At 45.4% G+C, this 23,528-nt stretch overlaps 1 protein-coding gene across 4 annotated transcripts in view; it reads left to right on the top strand.

Annotated features, from left to right (window-relative positions):
* The first annotated feature begins 844 nt into the window (after window positions 1-844).
* Window positions 845-23,528, top strand: part of Arid1a (AT-rich interaction domain 1A) — a 97,566-nt gene continuing 74,882 nt past the window's right edge. For 3 of the 4 annotated variants that reach the window (XM_045148669.1, XM_045148670.1, XM_004671216.3), the window contains exon 1: window positions 1,997-2,093. In XM_045148669.1, the coding sequence (XP_045004604.1) occupies window positions 2,040-2,093 (54 nt within the window). In that variant the 5' untranslated portion in view covers window positions 1,997-2,039. Of the gene's footprint in view, window positions 2,094-23,528 lie in introns of all 4 variants that reach the window. The other variant, XM_004671212.3, reaches the window with a different exon arrangement.

Raw genomic sequence — 23,528 nt, forward strand, 5'->3', positions numbered from 1 at the left:
TCTCTTCCCCTCCTCCTTTGTGAGGGGAAGGGAGCGAGTCCATTCCGCCGCCTGCGCCCGCTCCGAGCTCCACTCCGGGTTTTTCGGGCGGCCGCGACGGCGCTGGGTAAAATGGCAGTGCTGAGCCTCGTGTCGGAGTGAGGGGGACTCGGAGGAGAGTGGGGCGCTCTAGCCGCTCGGTCCAGCCGCCCGCTTGGCTTGCCCGCCCGCCCGCCCGCCCGCCCGCTGCCTCGCCGCAGCCCCAGCCCGCTCGGCGGCCGCGGTGGGCCAGGCCGGGGCGCCGGGCCCGAGCCGCGCTCCGACTCTGCCTCCAGGCGCCCCGTCTGCTGCCGCGCGCCCTCCGAGCCCGCCCGTCCCGGGTCCCCCTCCCCCCGCTCCCTCCTTCCCTCCCTCCCTCCCTGCCCGCCCCCTCCCCCTCGCCTCCCTCCCTCCCTCCCTCCCTCCCTCCTCCTTTCTCCGGCAGCAGAAAGCGGAGAGTCACAGCGGGGCCAGGCCCTGGGGAGCGGAGCCTCCACCGCCCCCCTCATTCCCAGGCAAGGGCTTGGGGGGGAATGAGCCGGGAGAGCCGGGTCCCGAGCTTACAGAGCCGGGAGCAGCTGAGCCGCCGGCGCCTCGGCTGCCGCCGCCGCCTCCTCCTCCTCCTCCGCCGCCGCCGCCGCCGCCAGCCCGGAGCCTGAGCCGGCGGGGCGGGGGGGAGAGGAGAGAGCGAGCGCAGCGCCGCGCCGCGCAGCAGCGGAGCCCCGCGAGGCCCGCCCGGGCGGGTGGGGAGGGCAAGCCCGGGGGACTCGGCCCCGGGGCGGGGTGGGAGGGGGGAGAAGACGAAGACAGGGCCGGGTCTCTCCGCGGACGAGACAGCGGGGATCATGGCCGCGCAGGTCGCCCCCGCCGCCGCCAGCAGCCTGGGCAACCCGCCGCCGCCGCCCTCGGAGCTGAAGAAAGCCGAGCAGCAGCAGCAGCAGCAGCAGCAGCGGGAGGAGGCGGGGGGCGAGGCGGCGGCGGCAGCAGCAGCGGCCGAGCGCGGGGAAATGAAGGCAGCCGCCGGGCAGGAAAGCGAGGGCCCCGCCGTGGGGCCGCCGCAGCCGCTGGGAAAGGAGCTGCAGGACGGGGCCGAGAGCAATGGGGGTGGCGGCGGCGGCGGCGGCGGAGCCGGCAGCGGCGGCGGGCCCGGCGCGGAGCCGGACCTGAAGAACTCGAACGGGAACGCGGGCCCTAGGCCCGCCCTGAACAATAACCTCACGGAGCCGCCCGGTGGTGGCGGCGGCGGCAGCAGCGACGGGGTGGGGGCGCCTCCTCACTCAGCCGCGGCCGCCTTGCCGCCCCCAGCCTACGGCTTCGGGCAACCCTACGGCCGGAGCCCGTCTGCCGTCGCCGCCGCGGCGGCCGCCGTCTTCCACCAACAACATGGCGGACAACAAAGCCCTGGCCTGGCAGCGCTGCAGAGCGGCGGCGGTGGCGGCGGTGGTGGCGGCGGCGGGGGCCTGGAGCCCTACGCGGGGTCCCAGCAGAACTCGCACGACCACGGCTTCCCCAACCACCAGTACAACTCCTACTACCCCAACCGCAGCGCCTACCCCCCGCCCCCCCAGGCCTACGCGCTGAGCTCCCCGAGAGGTGGCACTCCGGGCTCCGGCGCGGCGGCCGTGGCGGTGGCGGCCGCCGGCTCCAAGCCGCCTCCTTCCTCCAGCGCCTCTGCCTCGTCGTCGTCGTCGTCTTCGTCCTTCGCTCAGCAGCAGCAGCAGCAGCAGCAGCAGCAGCAGCGCTTCGGGGCCATGGGGGGAGGCGGCCCCTCAGCGGCCGGCGGGGGAACTCCCCAACCCACCGCCACCCCCACCCTCAACCAACTGCTCACGTCGCCCAGCTCGGCCCGGGGCTACCAGGGCTACCCCGGGGGCGACTACGGCGGCGGGCCCCAGGACGGGGGCGCGGGCAAGGGCCCGGCGGACATGGCCTCGCAGTGTTGGGGGGCTGCTGCTGCGGCGGCGGCGGCGGCGGCGGCGGCCGCCTCGGGAGGGGCCCAACAAAGGAGCCACCACGCGCCCATGAGCCCCGGGAGCAGCGGCGGCGGGGGGCAGCCGCTCGCCCGGACCCCTCAGGTACACAGCCGAGTGGGGAGGGCGCTGGGGCGGCGGTGGGGGTGGTGGTGGTGGCTGCAGAGGGTGGGGGAGCAGGGCCACAGCCCCCCCTTTCCCCTGGCGCCCCTCAAGCCCTGGGCCCCCACTGCCGGGGAGCTGCCATTGTCTGGCTCTTCTCTCTTAAAATGGCTGCCTGTCTGCCTTCCTCTCCTTTTCCCTCGATCAGCCTTTGTGTAGGGTTTTTCCAGAGGTGTCTGTCCCGTTTCTCCCTCTCTCCTGGTCCCCTCGAACTCTGGGGGTCTCCTGGGGGGTGCGGAGGAAAGTGTGCCTGGGTAGGGCCAGGCCCCGGGCCAGGGGGTGTTGGGGGCTCTGGTTTAGGGTTTTAGACAAGTGGCAGGAACCCGGGAGAAGAACGAATATTCTCTCGTTCACCTGCCGCTTCCTCTGTCCTCCCCACCCCTGTCTTCTAAGGCTGTCCCCCAATGTGTGCTTTCAAAGAGGGGCCCCTAGGGCTCCGGGGGACCTCGAGGGAGGGCTAGTGGCTGCTTGGGGGCAGCCAGAGGCCGACTGTGTTTCGTTCAGGGCCGCTCGGGCCATGTCCTGTGTGAGTCTTTGCCGGCCCAGTGGCCTGGGCTTCTTTCTGGAAGTGCTGGTAAACAGCTGAGTGATTGGAGTAGTAAGTGCAGATTGCTTTGGTTTGGGATTTGAATTATGGAGGTAAAATCCTTCTGTCAAAGCCAGGAGACAGTTGGTCTTAGGTTGACATCCTATCTGTGATCTGATTGGCTCCCCATCTCCTGCTCTTGGCCATTTATAATTGCCTCTGATGTAATGGTACAACAATCCTGATGAGCTCATAAACTTTTACACTCTGCTTTTCTGCCAGTGATAACCCAAACCATCGCTGCCACTATCGGCCTTTTATTCCAGAGCTGAAATTGGCTATGACCTTGAGGAGGGAGGTTTAAACAGCAATACTGTATCAGCAGGAGCACAGCCCCAGACTGGTTGCCCTTGTTACATTGTGCCCGAAACAAAAGAGGAGGCAATGGCATTTTGCTTGTACCTTGGATTTATTTTGCTTATGTTTTATGCAGGCTGAAATAGATTCTGTGTTGTTGGAACAGTAGCTGAGTTTTTCTTTACAATGGGTTTGCTGTTTGTTTTCGTTTTGTGACTTTCCTGATGGTATAAATGACTTCTTTGATGGCGCTGAAGATGTATTTGTCTTGAATAATTTTGACAGTGTTTACTTTACAGAACTGAGATTATTTTGCTGGTCTTTTTGTAGAGTGGCAAATGTGAGATCTGTATGGGAAAATAAGACATTTTTGTTAATCATTTTGTTTAGAACTGGGAGCTTTCTGACAATTTTATATTAGGCTCAAGTGTTCTCCTTTTAAGCAAGGCTGGCCTCTTTCTTTGTTTACGTGTTGAATCTTGTTAACTCTTTTGTTAATTGAACTTTGAGAGAGTAGCTCAATTTAAAGAGATGCTTGATGTCTTTTAACTTTCTCCTGTTGGTGAAAATTTTGAGACTAGCTTTGTAGAGCAGAGCTCAGTGATGGATGCTGCGTCTTCCCTGATGTTGTACAGCTGTATGAGAATTTATGATTTGTTCCTGGAATATCAAGGTTTTCTGTTTTGTCATCAATCATGTTGGAGCATTGAAATAGACATTGGCTAATATTTTCTTTGGATTTTAAGTTATGTTCTTTTTTTTCATTCTTCCAAGATGTAAAGATATGACCTACAATGACACTTAAGATTGGCTTAGAAATTGCAACTTTTTAGATATCTTTTAATACATTCTGTTACGTTTGTATTTTGCTTTGCTTCTGTCCTCACCAGTGCTGTGGCCAGGAATATTGGGTGTTCCATCGTCATTACCTTTTAGAAGAGGGAACAGCTCTTCAGGCCCTCCCAAAAGTTGTACCTTTGTGCTAGGAGATTTTTGCTCACAACAAAATAGTTAACTCATCCTAGAACTACTTTTCTACTCTTATGTTACTGAGAATTTTGAGACTCGCTTTATAGAGCAGAGCTCAGTGCTGGATGCTGCGTCTTCCCTGATGTACAGCTGTATGAGCAATAGGGAAATGGTCAGTTGTTTCTCTGCTTCCTGGAGGTTTTGTCTTGGAAGGCAGTATGCTCATGTCTTTGGTCACTTTAGAATGTATATACCTGTTTCCTCTCTCTGCTGTTTTGGCTGAAAATTTGACCTTTCTTAAACTATTAGAGGAAATAATTGGGGATTTCAAGGGTCATTTAAGATCAACATTGATTTTAAGTCTGTTGCCTTGGGGATATTTAAGCAAAGCTCTTCTTTTTGTTCTTTTGAGGCAGTCCTGTAGTCCATGAACTTGGTATGTTACAGAGACTGGCCTTGAGCTCCTCACTATCCTGTCTCCACCTCCCAAGTGTTAAGATTACAGATATGAGACTTGCCTGTTATTTTTTTTTAAGTTTTTTCAAAATTAACTGATAGGTATTTCTGTTTTCAGTCACTAAATAGCTGAGCATTTCTGGATATGGTAGGAGTGTAGATACAGCCTGTCTGTGCTGCTGTTGGATTAATTTGGAGACTGGGAAGATGGCTCAGTGGTGAAAGGTGCTCTGGATGAGATTTTTGATTCTTTTAAAGAAATTTTATTTATTTGTGTGTATATGTTTGTGTACACGCACCAGGATCTCATTCTGTAGTCTCAGGCTGGCCTCAAACTCACAGCAATCCTTCTATGTCTGCCTACCAAGTGCACCACCATGCCTGGCCCACCTTTTTTTTTTTTTTTTTTTTTTTGTCTCGAAATATTTTTATTGATTTACTTAGTGAGAGACAGAGAATGAGAAAATGAGGATAATGTGTATGGGTGCGCCAGGGCTTCTTGTCCCTGCAATTGAACTCTAGACACATGCATTACTTTGCACTTGGTTTGTACATCTGGCTTTACAAAGGCACTGGGAAATCAAACTTGCGCCAGCATACTTTGCAAGCAAGCACCTTTAACTGCATAGCCATCTTCCCAGTCCTTGATTTTTTTTTGTTGTTGTTATTTGTTTTGTTTTTTGGTTTTTCGAGGTAGTGTCTTGTTCTAGCCCTGGTTGACCTGGAATTCACTATGTAGTCTCAGGCTGGCCTCTTATGGCAGTCCTGCCTTGGCCTCCCAGGTGCTGGGATTAAAGGCATGTGCCACTATGCCCAGCTCCTGATTCTTTTTCTTTCTTTTTTATTTTTATTTATGTATTTGAGAGAGAGAAAGAAGCAGATAGAGAATAGGCATGCCAGGGCCTTCTGCTGTCACCTTATGCATCTGGCTTACATGGTTTCTGGAGAGTTGAACCTAAGTCTTTAGGCTTTGCAGCCAAGCACCTTAACCTCTAAGCCATCTCTCCAGACCCTAATTTTTTTTTTTTTTTTTTTTTGAGGTAGGGTCTCACTCTAGCCTCAGCTGACCTAGAATTCACTCTGTAGTCTCAGGGTGGCCTCAAACTCACAGTGTTCCTTCTACCTCTGCCTCCTTAGTGCTGGGATTAAAGGTGTGTGCTACCACACCCAGCTGCTCCCTAATTGTTTTTTAATATCACCAGATCCTAGATTCCTATTTAATTTCAGGTCAGTTGTTACTCTTCTGAGACCTAGAGAATGAGCTGTTAGGCAGTCACTGACAGTGCAGCTTCAGCTCTGCGGGCTCTTAGGCGTGTGATTGTAGTTGAGGTGAGGGCTATAGGGTTCTGTTGTTCTCAAGTCCTCTTTGCTACTCGAGGATAAATCTCTTGTCAGATCATCATGCCCTACGCTTTTTTTTTTTTAAATTTATTTGAGAGAATGAGAATGGGTGTGACAGGGCCTCCAGCCACTGGAAACCAACTCCAGATGCTTATGTGGGTACTGGGTCCTATGGCTTCACGGGCAAGCACCCTAACCGCTAAGCCATCTCCCAGCCCATAGGTAATTTTCTTATCTAATTAATTAATTTTATTTATATTTGAGAGAGAAAGAGGTAAATAAATAGAATTGGTGTGCCACAGCCTTCAGCTGTTGTACATGAACTCCAGCATCTGGCCCATGTGGGTCCTGGGGAAACAAACTTGGCTCCTTTAGCTTTGCAGGCTAGCGTCTTAAACACTAAGCCATCCCTCCATTTTTTTTTTTTATTAACAACTTCCATGATTGTAAACAATATCCCATGGTAATACCCTCCCTTCCCCCACTTTTCCCTTTGAAACACCACTCTCCATCGTATCCCCTCCCCCTCTCAATTAGTCTGTCTTTTATTTTGATATCATGATCTGTTCCTACTGTTGTCATGGTCTTGTGTAGGTAGTGTCAGGCACTGTGAAGTCACGGATATCCAGGCCATTTTGTGTCTGGAGGAACACGTTGTAAGGAGTCCTGCCTTTTCTTTGGCTCTTACATTCTTTCCGCCCCCTCTTCTGCAATGGACCCTGAGCCTTGGAAGGTGTAAGAGAGATATTGTAGTGCTGAGCACTCATCTATCACTTCTTCCCATCACCATAATGCCTTCTGAGTCATCCCGAGGTCACTGCCATCTGAAAAGAGAAGGTTCTCTACCAAAAATGAGAGTAGCATTAATATATGGGTATGAACATTAAGAGAAGTGTTTACTGGGCAGTTTGATGAGCGCAGTATATACATTTAGCCAGACAGCAGCAGATGTTACACCCCTAGGGCTCATGACTACCCCTGTTGTAGGTTTTCAGTATCAGGGATGTATTCCCTCCCATGGAGCGGGCCTCCAGTCTAATTAGAGAGCAGTTGGTTTTCACTATGACAGATGTGCCACTATTGCACCTGTTGGTTTATTTGGCCTGGCTGGCCAAATATAAGGCTTGCAGTGTCCACTGTTGAGTATTTTTCACTGGTGATTTCTCTCTCTCCCATTGAACTCTATGCAGAATGGCGTCTTCCAGCCTTTCTGTCAGCTGGTCTACATGGAGGAAGTTATCAGCTCAGTTCCAGTAGGATTTCTCCGTAGCCTTGCAGCCCAAGTTTGTGGAGTCTTCAGCAATAGGGTCTTACCATCTATTCCTGGTGGGAAACCAAGGGCCTTGGCAATGGCCTGTAATGTTTTGGGGGCTATCATGGACCTCCCTGGCCAACAACTCACTGGAAGGTATCCATTCCTGGCACTGAAAATTTTCTAGTAACATTCTGTGGCTCCATAATCAAAATCTAAGAGGATATGAATAAGTCATATGGAAACCTACTTTTAAAAACATTTTTATGAGGGCTGGAGAGATGGCTTAGCAGTTAAGCACCTGCTTGTGAAGCCTAAGGACCCCTGTTAGAGGCTCCATTCCCCAGGACCCATGTTAGCCAGATGCACAAGGGGGTGCACATGTCTGGAGTTCGTTTGCAGTGGCTGGAAGCCCTGGTGCGCCAATTCTCTCTCTCTCCCTCTCCCTCTTTCTCTGTTTGTTGCTCTCAAATAAGTAAATAAAATAAAAAAAATTTTATGAGAGCAAGAAAGGAAGAAGAGAATTGGCATGTCAGGGCCTTGGCCACTGCAAACAAACTCCACACTTGTGTGCCCCCTTGTGCATCTGGCTTATGTGGGTTCTGGGGAGTAAAACCTGTGCCTTAAATGCTAAGCCATCTCTCCAGCCCCAGCCTTAGGTTTAAAATTATATATATATATATATATTTGCAAGCAGAGAGAAGACAGAGAACTGGTGCTCCAGGGCCTCCAGCTGTGGCTAACAAACTCTAGAGGCAAGCACCAATGTGCATTTGGCTTTATGTGAGTACTGGGGAATTGAACCCTGGTCATTAGGCTTTGTAGGCAAGTGTCTTAACTGCTGAGCCATCTCTCCACCCCCACTTACCTTTATTTTTATTTTTTGAGGCATGTTTTCACCCTAGCTCAGGCTTACCTGGAATTCTAGTCCCAGGCTAGACTCAAACTGACTGGTTCTCCTATTTCAGCTTCCCAAGTTAACTTCTTTTAAAAAAAAATTGCAAGCAAAGAAAAAGAGGGAATAAGGGCTGGAGAGATGGCTTAGTGGTTAAGCGCTTGCCTGTGAAGCCTAAGGACCCTGGTTCAAGGCTCGGTTCCCCAGGTCCCACGTTAGCCAGATGCACAAGGGGGTGCACGCATCTGGAGATCGTTTGCAGTGGCTGGAAGCCCTGGCGCGCCCATTCTCTCTCTCCCTCTATCTGTCTTTCTCCCTGTGTCTGTCACTCTCAAATAAATAAATAAAATATGAACAAAAAACATTTAAAAAAAGAAAAAGAGGAAATAAGAGAGAAGGGGGAGAATGGGTACACCAGGACCTGTTATCACTGCAGCCAAACTCCAGATGTGCCACAGTGCATCTGGCTTCATGTGTACACTAGGGAATCCAAACCTGGCCATCAGTCTTTTCACAAGCAAGTGCCTTTAACGTCTGAGCTATCTCTCCAGTCCCCATAAGAGATAATTGCTTCCTTGCTCCAAACCAGTCTTAGATTAAAAATATTTTCTGGGCTGGCAAGATGGCTCACCAGTTAGGGCACTTGTGTGAAGAGCCTAATGACCCAGGTTCAATTCCTCAGTAACCACGTAAAGCCAGATGCACAAACTGGCACCTGTACCTAGAGTATGTTTGCAGTGGCTAGAGAGGCCCTGGTGTGTCCATATTCTCATATTCTCTCTCTCTCTCTCTCCCTCTTTGTCATTTTCTGCTTTCAAATAAATAAAATATTTTTTAACATTTCCAACATATGGTTAACATAACTAAAGTGTGTGCATTTTTCATAGTAGCTAGCATGATTCCAGTAGTTTTTCTTCATCCTTTTCATAAGTAATAGTGTGTCTTGAGGCGTTGAATCCTGGTACTGATGAATTAGTTTTAGGTTACTTGTGCTCTTAAACTTGGTAAGGCTTTTTCTGTAGGGTACTTTTTATAGTAATAAATTAGGAATAATAATAGTTCATCATGGTAAAAAATGATATGCTATCTATTCTTGTGGTGAACGCTTATAATCCCAGCATTTGGGAGGAGGAGCAGGAGTTTAAGGTCAGCCTGTGCTGCATGAGACCCCATCTTGAGAACGAGAAGAAGGAAGGGAGGGAGAAAAGAAAATGAGAAAAGTAAGTTCAGGTTTATGTTGGATTAGATTGCAGAAACTTGGCTGCTAGTTTCTTCTGTGGAGCTATCAAGTGATATTTCTAACTTCTGGAAAATAGGAATCCTGGATTTATTATGGGAATGCCTACTGGCACATATTCTAGGCTGGCTGAAATACAGAACACTTGGGAGTTCCCTCAAGTAGGAGGGACCAGGAAAGTCACACTGAGGTGATGCTCTAATTGTGGGGAGCTTCATGTTTCTCTCCTGTCTATGAGAGTTGGGGGGGGGTGTTAGGAGTTAGAATGGTGTGAGAAGAGAGAAAACAGCCTGGTTGATTTTTTTTTTTAATTTCTTTTTTGTTTTTTTGAGGTAGGGTCTCACTCTAGCCCAGGCTGACCTGGAATTTTACTATGTAGTCTCAGGGTAGCCTCGAACTCACAGCCATCCTCTAGCTCTGCCTGTCTCCCAAGTGCTGGGATTAAAGGCATATGCCAACCATGCCTGGCTAGCATGGTTGATTTCTTGTGTATTCTACCTGAGGATATTTTTTAAAGGTTTTTAACTTTGTATATGTTACAAAGTAACCCATGGCAAACAGCACTTGCTATAACAAGATGTCTTGATTGCATTAAACATTCCTGTGTTTGCCAGGAGTGGTGGCACACACCTTTAATCCCAGCACTCAGGAGACAGAGGTAGGAGGATCACTGAGTTCAAGACCACCCTGTGAGAGTACATAGTGAATTCCAGGTCAGCTTGAGCTAGAGTGAAACCCTACCTAGGCAAAGAAAAGGGGTGGGTGTGTGACATCCACTACAGTAAGACTTTCACAAAGAAGTTAGTGAACTTTAAGAACCGCTCTTTCCTAGTGTCACCTCTAAGAGGTAGTATTGATTTGCTTCAAATCTGAGTTGCAGAAGCGCTTTGTGAAATTGCAGATAGGTTAACATATGGTATTCAAGAGTCCGGCATAGTCCCAGCACTCATGAAGTTGAGGCAGCAGGTTTAAGGGCACCCTGGGCTACACAGCAAGATCTTGTCTCAAAACAAACAAGATATGTGGAATGTTTCCTGCCTGTGTGCTGTCATTTCGAGGCCTCTGACATGGAGTCTAGATCACCCCCACCACCCCAGCTTTTCACTGGAGGTTTTACTTGCTTAGATTGGTCATTAACATCACTAATGCACATGGAGTTGTGTGTTGTATAATGGAAAGTGGTTAGAGAGCAAAGGTGGGTCATTTGCCATCGCTCTTTCTTTCTTTCTTTCTTTCTTTCTTTCTTTCTTTCTTTCTTTCTTTCTTTCTTTCTTTCTTTCTTTCTTTCTTTCTTTCTTTCTTTCTTTTTGTTCTTTTCGAGGTAGGGTTTCACAATAGCCCAGGATGACCTGGAATTCACTATATAGTCTCAGGGTAGCCTTGAACTCAGAGCAGTCCTCCTACCTCTGCCTCCCAAGTGCTGGGATCCATCTCTTTTTTTCTTATGACTAGAAGGAAGTTGGTAGATTAGATGACCTGTGATGATACCCATAGGTTTCATGAAAATAGGCTTGTTACGATGGCAGCTTCTTCAGTAGGTGTGTGTTGGAGGAGGGAGTCTCACATTGTAGCCTTCAAAGTCTAAAATTTTCCTGCCTATAAGGGTTCAGGGTGGGTCACCACACTCAGCTTTCAGTAGGGGTCTTTTGGCCAGTTTACTTCCCCTAGGTTTAAAGAACTCAAATGTTTTCTCCTGAGTATTTGCGCAAAGCTGAGCAGTTGGGTGCTACAGTGATCTGTGGATCTTTGCCAAAAAACCTTACCAGATGGTTGTCTCAAAACTGTTAACCTGTTTGTCATTAGCCATTCCACCTAGCTGGAGGTGCCCCCTCCCCAAGGTAGGGTCTCACAGTGGCTCAGGCTGACCTGGAGTTCACTGTGTAGTCTCAGGGTGGCCTCAAACTCATGGTGAGCCTTCTACCTCTGCCTCCCGAGTGCTGGGATTAAAGGTGTACGCCACCACACCTGGCTTGACTGGAGGTTTTTAAACAGTGAGCAGTAATTGAAATATTAAGCAGACTTCATTAGAGCAAAATTTGAAAACAGTCTCTTTAAGATCTGCAGGAGGCTTTACATGTGGGAGTGGGTATTCATAAGATTTAACATTAACACACTATTTTGAGGGGTTAGGAAGGCAGAAGGAGGAGGTAGTATTTAGCTCTTTAGAGTGTTTGAGCAGGTCTAGGTCTGGTTTGGGCAGTTGGTTACAATCTGAGTGCCTGATCTTGCCCTGTAAGTTTTACTGAGAGAAACAAAAGTTCCTGAGTCTAGAACAGGAAAAGCTAAGTGTTTCAAGGTAAATTTCATAGATGTATTTGTTTTTCCTTATAGCCACGATTTAAGAAATTACTTGATGTGGCTTGAATATGGTCTTAGAAATACTGTTCTTCTTTCCAGAGCACCTAGGTTTCTATTCTTTCTCTCTTGGTTCAGCAGTTTAGAAGTGTAATTTCTGCATGCTGAAGTTGTGCTAGAGGTAAGCTTCCCTCCAGAAGGAGGAAAAAGGGAGAAGCAAAGGTGTTTGATAATTCTCTGCTTGACACAGCAGCAACATCCTCTGAAGGAACCAAATGTTTCAGAGCTTTGTGTAAATACTTGCTGAGCTGTCAATATGTACCCAGGAGGTTTCTGTAGTAAGATATAAACTGCTCTATAGAATGTTTGACAAGCAAATTAATAAACAGTTTTCAAGCAAAGATAATGCTAGTCATTTCTTATGGTAGAGTAAAATAACATTGGTTAAAAAGATGTGGGGATAGAGAAGTAGTGCTGAGGGCAGAGACTTATAGATGAAAAAGGGTATTTGAAGTAGAAAGATGCTGCTCTGGAGGGGAAACCTCTGGCCTGGCTCCTTATTAAGGTAAAGGCATATGAAACCTTGTTAAGAGTTGGAGAGACAACTTAGTAGCTTGGAGAGAGAGCTGAGTGGCTTGCAAAGTCTGATGACCTGGATTTGATCACACAGTACCCAGCCAAATGCAGAAAGTGGCACATGCATCTGGAATTCCTTTTCAGTGTCCAGAGGCCCTGGTCCATGCATTCTCTATCCCTCCCTCTGTCTCTCTCAAGCAATAAAATACTTTTAAAACCCTTGTTAAAGTCTGTTGCCATTACAGAGTGAAGGTAGCACAAGTTTGGAAAGAAGGTCTAAAGTCATTGCTCCAAAAGCTGGCTTATGAGACTTTGAACTTGTTTTGTTTTGTTTTTCAAGGTAGTGTCTCACTCTAGCCCAGGCTGCTAAAGCCACCTCTCTAGCTAGAGATTTTAAAATTTATTTTTTTTAGCAAGTTTAAAGAAAAAATTTATTTGAGAGAGTCAGGTGGGGGGGAAGCACGAGTGTGCATGTGTGTGCGTGCCAGGATCTCCAGCCACTGCAAACAAACTCCAGATGCATGCACCCCCTTGTGCATCTACCTTATATGGATACTGGAGAATCTAACTGGGATGCTTTAGTTTTGCAGACAAACACTTTAACCACTAAGCCATCTCTCCAGTTCTTAGCCTGACCTATTAAATTTTAAATTCACACTACTTCAGAAAAGGCTTTCAACTTGATGAGATTTTTTTTTTTTTTTTTTTGGCTTAGATTTGGATTTTTGAAACGTTAGAAAAAAGGGCTAGAGAGATGGCTTAGTGGTTAAGGCACTTGCCTGAGAAGCCTAAGGACCCAGGTTTGATTCTCTAGTACCCACATAAGCCAGATGCACATGGTGGTGTATGCTTATGGAATTTGTTTTCAGTGACTAGAGGCCTTGGCGTACCTATTCATTCTCTTTCCCTCTCTCTGTCCCTTTCTCTCTTAAGTAAAAATAAAAATAGAAAAGGGAAAAAAAGGCACTGCAAGTTCAAAGTCATACTCGCCCTCTGTTCAGCTGTGTGCTGGTAAATCCAGTACACAAGGGCTAGGCATAATTATGTATACAGGTTTTCTAATTTTTTTTTCTTGAGACAACCCCAACAGACTGGCTCCCCCCCCCCCCTGTTTTTTCAAGGTAGGGTCTTGCTCTAGCCCATGCTAACCTGGAATTCACTGTGTACTCTGAGTGGCCTTGAACTCACGGTGATACTCTGCCTCTACCTCTGCCTCTGCCTCTGCCTCCTGAGTGCTGGGATTAAAGGTGTGCCACCACGCCCAGCCTGCTTTTTTTTTTTTAGTTTGATAGAGCCAGAGCAAGAGACAGAGAGTGAGAGAATTGGTGCTCCAGGGCCCCCACCCCCTGCAGTTGAACTCCAAACACATGCACCACCTTGTGTGCTTGTACGACCTTGCACACTTGCATCACTGTGTGGCTTATGTGGGACCTGGAGAGTTAAACATGGGTCCTTAGGCCTCACAGGCAAGCTCCTTAACTGCTAAGCCATCTCTCCAGCCCATGTTAGTAGTTTTTACTGGAGTTTTGCATCACTTAAATACTCTTACCTCCCCACTCTCTGTGGTTCCTGGGTCAATCAACTCACTAGATCATATTTGGAGGGTTATATAGATTGATTTAGTCTTTGTTTTGAAGTTGCTATTTTAGGATTAACATTTCTGAGTTTCTTTTTATGGAGGAAGAGAATTGGATTTGGTAGCCTAGGGAAATGACCAGAGTAACCTTGTAACCTTTTTCAGCTCCTCCCCCCACCTTTGTCCCCCCCCCCCCCCAGGGTCTTGCTATAGTCCAGGCTGACTTGAAATTCACTATGTAGTTTCAGGGTGGCATCGAACTCACAGAGATCTGATGTTCCTACTGCCTCCCCAGTGCTGGGATTAAAGGCATACACCACTATGCCCGGCCCACCTTTGATTTTTTTGTTTTTGTTTTTGTTTTTACAAGGTAGGGTCTCACTTTGGTCCAGGCTGACCTGAAATTAACTATGTAGTCTCAGAGTAGCCTCGAACTCACAGCAGTCCTCCTACCTCTGCCTCCCAAGTGCTGGGATTAAAGGTGTGCGCCACCATGCCCGGCTTTTTTATTTTTTTAAATAGAGAAGGAAACAGAGAATGGGCATACCAGGCTGTCAGGTTGTCTTAAAGCAAAATACAATAACTTCTATTAGCATGGACTTTGTTACCAATATTATCAAAGTCTTATGTACTAAGATGATGGTAAGGGTATTAGAATTTAAGTTTTATTGCAGAGAAGATCATTTCCAGATTAGAGAGACCTGGAGATTCCAATGGGAGTGGTAAATAAGCCCTGTATAACTATACAGACTAAGTGCTAAAAAGTATTATTTAAAGGTGGAAGCAGACTCAGGTGCAGGTTGCACAAGCCTATAACTCTAGCAATTAGAACTTGTGAAGCTGAGGCAGGAGAAGTACAAGTTCAAGCCAGTCTATACTGCATACTTAATGAGACCCCTGTCTCAGTCTCAAACGCCTGTATAAAGGTCTTTGGGACAAACAGCACATAATAAGTACAAGGATTTAAAACAAAGGTAGAGGCAGTATCTCCTTCAAAGGAGTTTGGTCTTGGGGAAACATGCTTGTGTGCACATATTTGGAAAATTTGGCCAAGCCATGTTTTTTTGTTTTGTTTTGTTTTTTCCTTTTGAGGTAGGGTTTTATCCTAACCCAGACTGACCCAGAATTCTCTATGTGGTCTCAAGATGGCCTTGAACTCTTGGTGATTCTCCTACCTCTTAAAGGCACACCCGGCTAAAGTCAAGTTTTATAATGCATATTACCAAGTTAAATATGTGGGTTGAAGGAATTCAGGAATAAAGAATGATCAGATTTGGAAAGGATTAGCCAGAGACAGCTGTTCAGGGGTAGTTTTTAAGGTAAATATTCAAAAGGGGGAAAGTTAATGTATTATTTTTCTTTTTATCCTTAATGATGTTCTAAATTCCATGCGGTTTGTAGAACCCAAATTGAATTGCTATCCTTAGACCTGCAGTTTTTTTAGTGTTAAAGTGACCTAGATTTTATACTATCCAGAAAAAGGGTATTAGTGATTACTATGACAGGGACCTTTGGTTCAACCTGCTAGGTCTTATCTTGGCCTGCTCATGGACTGGTTTGCAGGGATTCTGAGTTTAGAAGGTCATATTACCTTCAGAGTTGTATATTCTGGACAGCTCTGTAGTGGTGGTGGTTCAGTTTTGGTTGGTAAACCTGAACTACTTTCTTGGCAGGGTTACCTGACCTTTCTTAAAACAAGTCATGAAGTATCTGTTGGGACTATTATACTGCTGTTATTTCTGAAGAGCTAGCAGTTGTGCTCAAGCCAGTTGATTGGATTAGACCATATATTGAGGATTGGATAAGCCTGCACAGAGGCAGTTTACCCATTTGTTCCTAGAAATGACTTAAAAGATGGGTGTGGTGGCACACGCCTTTAATCCTAGCACACAGGAAGCAGAGGTAGGAAGGAGGATCACCCTGAGTTTGAGGCCACCTTGAGACTACAGAGTGAATTCCAGGTAAGCCTGGGCTAGAGTGGGACCCTGCCTGGAAAAAAAGAAATGACCTTTAATACTAATTTTGATTAGATTGACTATGATGAAGAAGCACACAAATAATAAACATGTGCTGTTGCTTATGGAGTCTCTGACATGCAGTGATTTGATTTCTCTTTACCTATTCAGCTCTGTGTATTTGGATTTGCACTTACTTATTAGCTGAGTATGCATGGGGTGTCACCATAGTGCTTACTCTTGAGAGAAGATTAGGCTGTACTGCACCAATATTTTGCACCCATGTATGGTGGTGCAGGGCTTTAATTTTAGCATGTGGGAGGCAGAGGTAGGAGGATCCTCATGGATTCAAGGCCACCCTGAGACTACATGATAAATTTCAGGTCACTTGTTGCTAGAGTGAGACTCTACCTTGAAAAATAAAACACAAGAAAATATGTATACAGTATTTTGTTAATTTTTCACTTTTTTTGGTGTATGTATGTACACACCAGAGGCTGTGAACTATAGGTGCTAGGGAATTGAACCAAGACTGGCAGACTTTGCAAGCAAACACTTAACAAGTGAGCCATCTCCCCAATCCCTGAAGTATGGAATCTTGAATACAGTTTCTAATGTAGGAATCCCCTCTACCTTTTTTACTTGGCATTTTGCAGACTTGCATTTTATGCTGAGATCTCAGTCTCTCCATTATTCAGACTAGCCGCCCATATCATGTAAGCCAATCTAGTAAATTCCCCTTTTGTAACTTTAAAAATGCATTTTTTACTGACTGAAACTTGGGTATCATAGTTCATTTGTCATGGACAGTAGGTATAAAGGGTTTTGAGATGAACACTTTAAAATCCCAGGTTTTAGAGGAATTCAGGTTGGGTGAACATTGAATTGATAGCTTTGACTACATTCTAAAATTCCCCCACCCTATCTAAATGGATGAAATTATTATAATTTTTAAATTAAATGTGAAAGAAAAACATTTGAGTGGCTTTTGGTTCATTTTTGTCAGTCACTTGTACATAGCTGGAAAATAGTTTTGGGACAGACAGGTTAAGTCTCTATTTCCCAGTGGCATCTGTATTTTCAACTGGAATGGGAAGAGGTCCGATGCCAAGAATGCATTCCAACATGCTGCAGAATAGGAAATTTGATCCCTAAAATGTTGACTTAGTGTTGGTTATGGTACATATTAGAAATCACCCAGTAATCCAGGACAGATTTTTGTCACCCTCCAGGAAGTCATGTTGATATTAAATCCTAAGGGGCTTTTTAGGTCCTGGGCTGTTGCTCTGCAGGTCCAGAGAACTGCTTGAATTGCTACCCATGTGAAAGAGGAAATGTGCCATGTGCCTTTTTTTTTTTTTCTTGTATGCATTTGGGCTTCCTTATGGCTTTGCTGCTTCTCTGTTCCCAAGTCTTCAATGTTGGATATTAGATTTCCTTTTCCCTTGGCATTGCACATTCATGGTTTTCTGTGGCTCATCACCGACAGCCAAGATTTTTGTATGCTTTTTGCTCTTAAACTTGTTAGCTTTCAGCTTGCTTGTTTATCCCTGTTAAGCCTCCCTTCCCCCCAAGATCAAACCCCAGTGTGATGGCAAGCAGGGGAGTATAGGGATCAGTGTGATATCAGTTATTTAAAAAACTCATTTGCTGTTTGCTTGTTTTTTATTTTTCTTGAACTCACAGTGTGCTTTCAGGACAAGAGTGCTATTTACTATCAACTGATTTAAGTCTGGTATGTGAGTTCAGCCACTTGGTAAAGGATTAAGGCTACACTGTACTGGGTGCATCCTTTTTGGAGGCAACAGATAGGTTTTTGGGCCTTCCTTGCCCCCTCTGTGGGGTAGACATAAAGCTTCCTCTTAGAGAGGAGTATCCTACCTTAACCACCCCCTCCCCTGGGGGGGGGAAACATTGGGAAGTATTTATTTTAAGGTAGTGTTGGGATTTTTTTTTTCTTCCTCTAGGTAGGGTCTCACTCTAAGCCCAGGCTGACTTGGAATTCACTATGTATTCTCAAGGTAGCCTCAAACTCGTAGCCTCTCCAAGTGCTGGGATTAAAGGTGTGTGCCACCACACCCAGCTTTTTTTGAGTTGGGATTTGAATCTAGGTTTGTCAGATTCTCCAGAAGTTCTCTACAACTGAGCCACCCCCCAACTTAAAATACTAATTTTGCTTCCCCAAAATACATTATTCAGGAACCAGGACCAACTGAGACTTTCTTTTGGTTTTTCGAGGTAGGGTCTCACTGTAGACCAGGTTGACCTGAAATTCACTAGGTAGTCTCAGAGTGGCCTCAAACTCACAGTGATTTTACCTCTGCCTCCCATGCTGAGATTAAAGGCATGCGCCACCACACCCGGCTTGTGACATTATTTTTATAATTGCCTGGAGCTCTTAAATGAAATGAAAGACAAAAAGCTTTAGTTACAATTTGACTTCATATCTAGCTTTTGGTCCTTTCCATTTAAGACTTTTTCTTTGAGGTAGTTCAGGCTGACCTGGAATTCACTTTGTAGTGTCAGAATGGCCTCAAACTCACAGTGATCCTCCTACCTCTGCCTCCGGAGTTTGTTTATTTATTTAATTATTGGTTTTTCGAGGTAGGGTCTCACTCTAGAGCAGGCTGACCTGGAAATCACTGATTTGTCTCAGGGTGGCTTCTAAGTGCTAATTTAAGGCTTTCTTATTCTGGGTTTCCAGCCAATGGTCATAGCACTTGATTTATAGCTGTCTTATGATAGATACTAATGAAGGGAACTGTCAGTATTTGGACTGTAGGTCCCCTCTGGAAGGATTTTTGGGGATTAGAAACTCTAAATTTATATCTTGCATTATGAAAATTATTACTGAGTATTTTCACATTTTAGAAACTCAAGGAACTCTCTGGAACGAAGATAATGTTTTAATTTGTCAGTTGGGGAAAGTGAATAATTGAGGTTAAGGTTCACATACAAAGTTTCATGGGACAGTCAACCCTAAAACCTTAAGTTTTAAATTTCCCTTAGATTTAATAAGAACATCCTATCGTTTTTTGTTTGTTTTTGTTTTCCAAGGTAGGGTCTCCCTCTAGCCCAGGCTGACCTGGAATTCACTATGTAGTCTCAGGGTGGCCTTGAACTCACTGTGACCCTCCTACCATTGCTTCCCCCACTACTCTCAATGCTGGGATTAAAGGAGTGAGCCACCCTGCTCAGCTCATTATATCTACTTTTCAGACAGTAATAAATACTAAATAAGATTATGAGGCTGTGGATCTAGCACAGACATTGGAGTACTTGCCTAGTGGGCATGAGGCCTTGAGGTCTATCTCCAGTACCAGTAAATCAGGCAGGAGGATCAGAAGTTCAAGTTCAAGCTTATCCTCTGGTACATACTGAGTTGGAGGTAAACCTGTCTCAAACAAATAAACAATATAAGATATGAATGTATCATTAATTGATAAAGTTGTTTTTTTTCTTTTTGAGACAGTTTTGCTATGTAGCACAGGCTGACCTTGAATTTGTCATTCTCCTGCATCTGAGCACTGTAACTATAAGCATCTGACATACCTGTCTTTAAAAAAAACCCAGTTTTTTTTGTTGTTGTTGTTGTTTCTTTGTTTGGTTTTTTGGTTTAGGTTTTTCAAGGTAGGGTTGGGATTCACTACATACTCTCAGGGTGCACTCAAACTCATGATGATCCTGCTACTTCTGCCTCCCGAGGGCTGGGATTAAAGGCAGGCACCACCACGCCCAGCTTAAAAACCCAAATCTTATTAAGCACTATTTGTCCAGCTTGTGAGATGATTAATAGGACCCCATTCAAAATTGAAATTCTTTTGCCCAGACCTACTGAATCCAAAACTCTGGCAGTGTGTTTTAACAAGTTCTTGATGACCTGATGGACACTCAAGTTTGAGAACTATACTTGGTTGCAGGGTATATCTGAGTTGCCTAAGGTAATGCTTCTAATTATATTGTAGGTGTTTCAGATATGTTTCGCTTCTATGATGAAAGTGTTACTGGATAGAAAAAAGGCAAAAATGCTTGGAGCTTATATTTGCCTGCTTGGGTTGCCAAAACAAAACTTTGTAGATTGTCTACCTTTTCTTTGTTTTTTTCATGCGCCATCACACCCGGCTATAAACTAATTCTTTTAATATACTGATTTATATACTGATTCAACCAATTGGGTTGGCCTAGCTTCCTAAATGCTAGGATTACAGCCAATTGGCCACCATGCATTTACATCGGTATCTGAACGTTGGTCCTCATGTTTGCCAAACAAGTGTATTATCCACTGAGCCATCTCCCCAGCTACTGAAATCACTTTCTTAGTCAAAGTACAGAACTGGTCATACTTAGAGACCATCAATCATCATCCTAAAATAATCTTTCCACTTTCATCCAAGTCTCAGGACCACAAATACAGATTGTTGCCATGTCACCTCATCTAAGAACTAAGAGAAAGAAAAACAGAAGGCAGAGAGCCCCGGGTCTTAAACAGATGTTTGGTGTTTTTTTTTTTTTTTTAACTAGTTAATAATTATTCCACAGTCGAAGATCCATCTATATATTCTTCTCTCATATGGGCTAAATGTTTGTATACCCCTGAAATGCCTTGGTTGAAGCCTAACTTAATGTTGTGGTATTAGGTGGTGGGCCCCCAGGAGGTGATTAGGTTTACATTAGGTCACAAGGGTGGTCCCCCATAACAGGAACAGCACTCTTATGAAGAAGAGCAATGACAGAGGGCTCTAATCTCAGGGTAGGGAAATGGCATGTAAGCCCACAGTGAGAAGATGCTAAGACAGCTATGTACAAGAGCCTGCATCAAGAATCTAGTGTACTAGGCTGGAGAGATGGCTTAGCAGTTAAGCGCTTGCCTGTGAAGCCTAAGGACCCCGGTTCGAGGCTCGGTTCCCCAGGTCCCACGTTAGCCAGATGCACAAGGGGGCGCACACGTCTGGAGTTCGTTTGCAGAGGCTGGAAGCCCTGGCGCGCCCATTCTCTCTCTACCTCTATCTGTCTTTCTCTCTGTGTCTGTCACTCTCAAATAAATAAATAAAATTTAAAAAAATAAATAAATAAATTAAAAAAAAAAGAATCCAGTGTACTGACACTTTAATCTTATACTTGAACTGTTTGAAATAAATTACTTTTTCTTAAGATAGACAATCTAGGGCCGGGTGTGGTGGCACACGCCTTTAATCCCAGCAGAGGTGGAAAGATCGCCGTGTGTTCGAGGCCAACCTGAGACTACGTAGTGAATTACAGGTCAGCCTGGGCTAGAGTGAGACCCTACCTCAAAATAAAAAATCAGTTTATAAAAAGAAGCGATGGAGGGCTGGAGGCATGGCTTGGCAGTTAAGGCATTATTTGCCTGCAAAGCCAAAGGACCCAGGTTAGCCAGAAGCACAAGGGGGCTCATGCATCTGGAGTTAGTTTGCAGTGGCTGGAGGCCCTGGCGTGCCCATTCTCTCCCTCTCTCTCTCTCTGTTGAATAAATAAATAAAAAAGAAGCAATAAAGGAAGATACCTGATGTCAACCTGTAATGTCCATATGTTCATGTACATCGGAACACATGTGCATTCACACACACAAATACATACAAGTGATTCCAGAAGTTGGGCATGGTGGCACACATCTACAATCTCAGTAGTGGGAGATAGAGGAAGGAGGATCACAAGTTCAAGGCCAGTCTGGTCTATGTGTTGGAGCACTAATTAAATGCCTTGGTTTTTCTTCTGCATGTGATAAGATAGCCAGCTGATCTAAGAACAGGACCTTTTATTGATTTAGTGATCTCTCAGTAACCTTTCCCTCATACCCATCTCTCCAGAGAGAGTTTTGTTGTGAAGTCTGTTCCTTTTGTCTTGTGAAGTTTTAGCAAATAAATGCTCTAAATAGTCCTACAAGTTACCCATCTCTGAAGTGGATGAGACCTGTCTGAGTGGACATTTGAGCCAAGACCTGGCTTCAGTTGTAGTAGTTATGCAAAGATTGTGATCAAGTAATAAACATTAACTGCTCAAATACCATTTGGAGAACCAGTGTTCTAATTCACTTAGATTTTCTGAAAACCTAATGTTTCTATGTCCTTTCTTCTAGAAACAAATATCCCACTACAAGGCATCTTTTCTTCTTGCTGAGAATGTGCTGTGGTACAGACAGTGGTTTCTAGGAGGCAGTATACAGTTGGGCTTGTGAATTGACATTTGGATCCTTTAGTAGGGAGTTGTAACTGCTTATGTGCATGTGTTCCAAACTGTTACCATCTTTGTGCTTTATTTCTCTGTAGCCCCCTGCTCCTTTTTATTCTCTCATTTGGTATCTAACTATGCATTAGAATCTTAAACACTTGGAAATTCCAGTGACTTTACCATACCTGAGTTGGTACAAGGCCTGAAGGTGTAATTACCTCTACTTCAGTACATCATTCCAGTGAGGATTGCTAGTGTCTACTTACCTCTGTTCAAAGGCCTGGCCAACTGGAGGCAGGAAATATCTTCATCTAGTTAACTAATAGACAGATGTTCCATAATGGTTTCTATCCTTATTTCTTAATTTATTGATTGTCTTTGGTGTGAAGAACACAGTCTTGTCTCTTTAATCTTAATCTTTGGGGTTCTATTGGCCCAGGACAGCATTATATTCTTGTTTTTATTTCCAATTTGTGATTTGAATCTTTTGCTTTTCTAGTATTGGCTTCTTTAAAACTAACATGGGTTGGAGAGGTGGCTTAGCAGTTAGGGCACTTGCCTGCAAAGCCAAAGGACCCAGGTTCAATTCCCCAGGATCCACATAAGGTGGCACATAGGTCAGGAGTTCTTGCAGTAGCTGAAGGCTTTGGTGTGCCCATTCTCTGTCCCTCCCTCTCTCCCTCCCTCTCTCTCTCTTGTTCTCTCTCTTCCTCCTTCCTCTCTATCACAAATAAATATTTTTTTAGAAGTCTAACATTAAACCTTAAGTGACCCATAGTGATTTTGTTATAGTTTTGGGTTAAAAGAAACTGAAATTGAGATAGTTGGAGTCACCCACCAGACACACCAAAGAGAAATTCTTTGTGCCTTGAAATAAGATAATCTTGAGTGTGTGAGCCAGAGTAGACTGGGGAGGAGGAGGTGGCTGTGGAGGAGGGCTAGATGTTGGCTACATTTCCGTGGCAGTTTAGTATGCCAAGGATCCATACCAATATGATGATACTGGCCAGAGTGCAAATAAAGATGGTGAGCTTCTGAAAAGATAGCTGGTGATTGCAGTCTGGTCCCATGTATTTTTAGTGCAAGTCTTAAAAGTCAGGGAGGATCTCCCATACTCAGTTCCTTTGGGCAGTGGCAGAGGAGTTTGTTAACAGCATTTTTGGAGATTTGAAATGAATGTATATTGATGAAAGCAACAGTGAATGGTATTGCTGCTGCTGCTTAGTATCAGACTATAGTACTTGATGGATCCAGAGAGTAGTGGTGACAGTGCCTGCATGTGACCGTAACTTATAAAATAAGTCCTGTATTTTAGTGATGTGCCACAAATAGACACCCTTTTAAGCATAGAGGAAAAAATGGGCAAGAGATTCAATTGTGTACTTAGATGTAGTATGTAGATAATGTAAAAAGTCTGGGAGAAATAAGAGCTCAGAGAGAGGGAGACATAGGTTAGCTTTAATCACACATTTTTGTCTCAGTGCCCAAGTGTTGGAATAACAGGATTGTGCAACAATGGCACCCCCATAATGAGAGGGTTTTAAAAAATAAGTTTTATTATTTATTTGAGAGGGGGGAGAGAGAGGGAATGAATGGGCATGCCAGGGCCTCCAGCCACTGCAGACAAACTCCAGATGCATGTGCGCTTTGTGCATCTGGCTTATGTGGGTCCTGGGAATTGAGCCTGGGTCCTTTGGCTTTGCAGGCAAGGGCCTTAACCACTAAGCCATCTCTTCAGCCCCCGAGAGTTTGTTTTT

The sequence above is a fragment of the Jaculus jaculus genome, chromosome 5, assembly GCF_020740685.1.
Source record: "Jaculus jaculus isolate mJacJac1 chromosome 5, mJacJac1.mat.Y.cur, whole genome shotgun sequence".
Taxonomy (NCBI): domain Eukaryota; kingdom Metazoa; phylum Chordata; class Mammalia; order Rodentia; family Dipodidae; genus Jaculus; species Jaculus jaculus.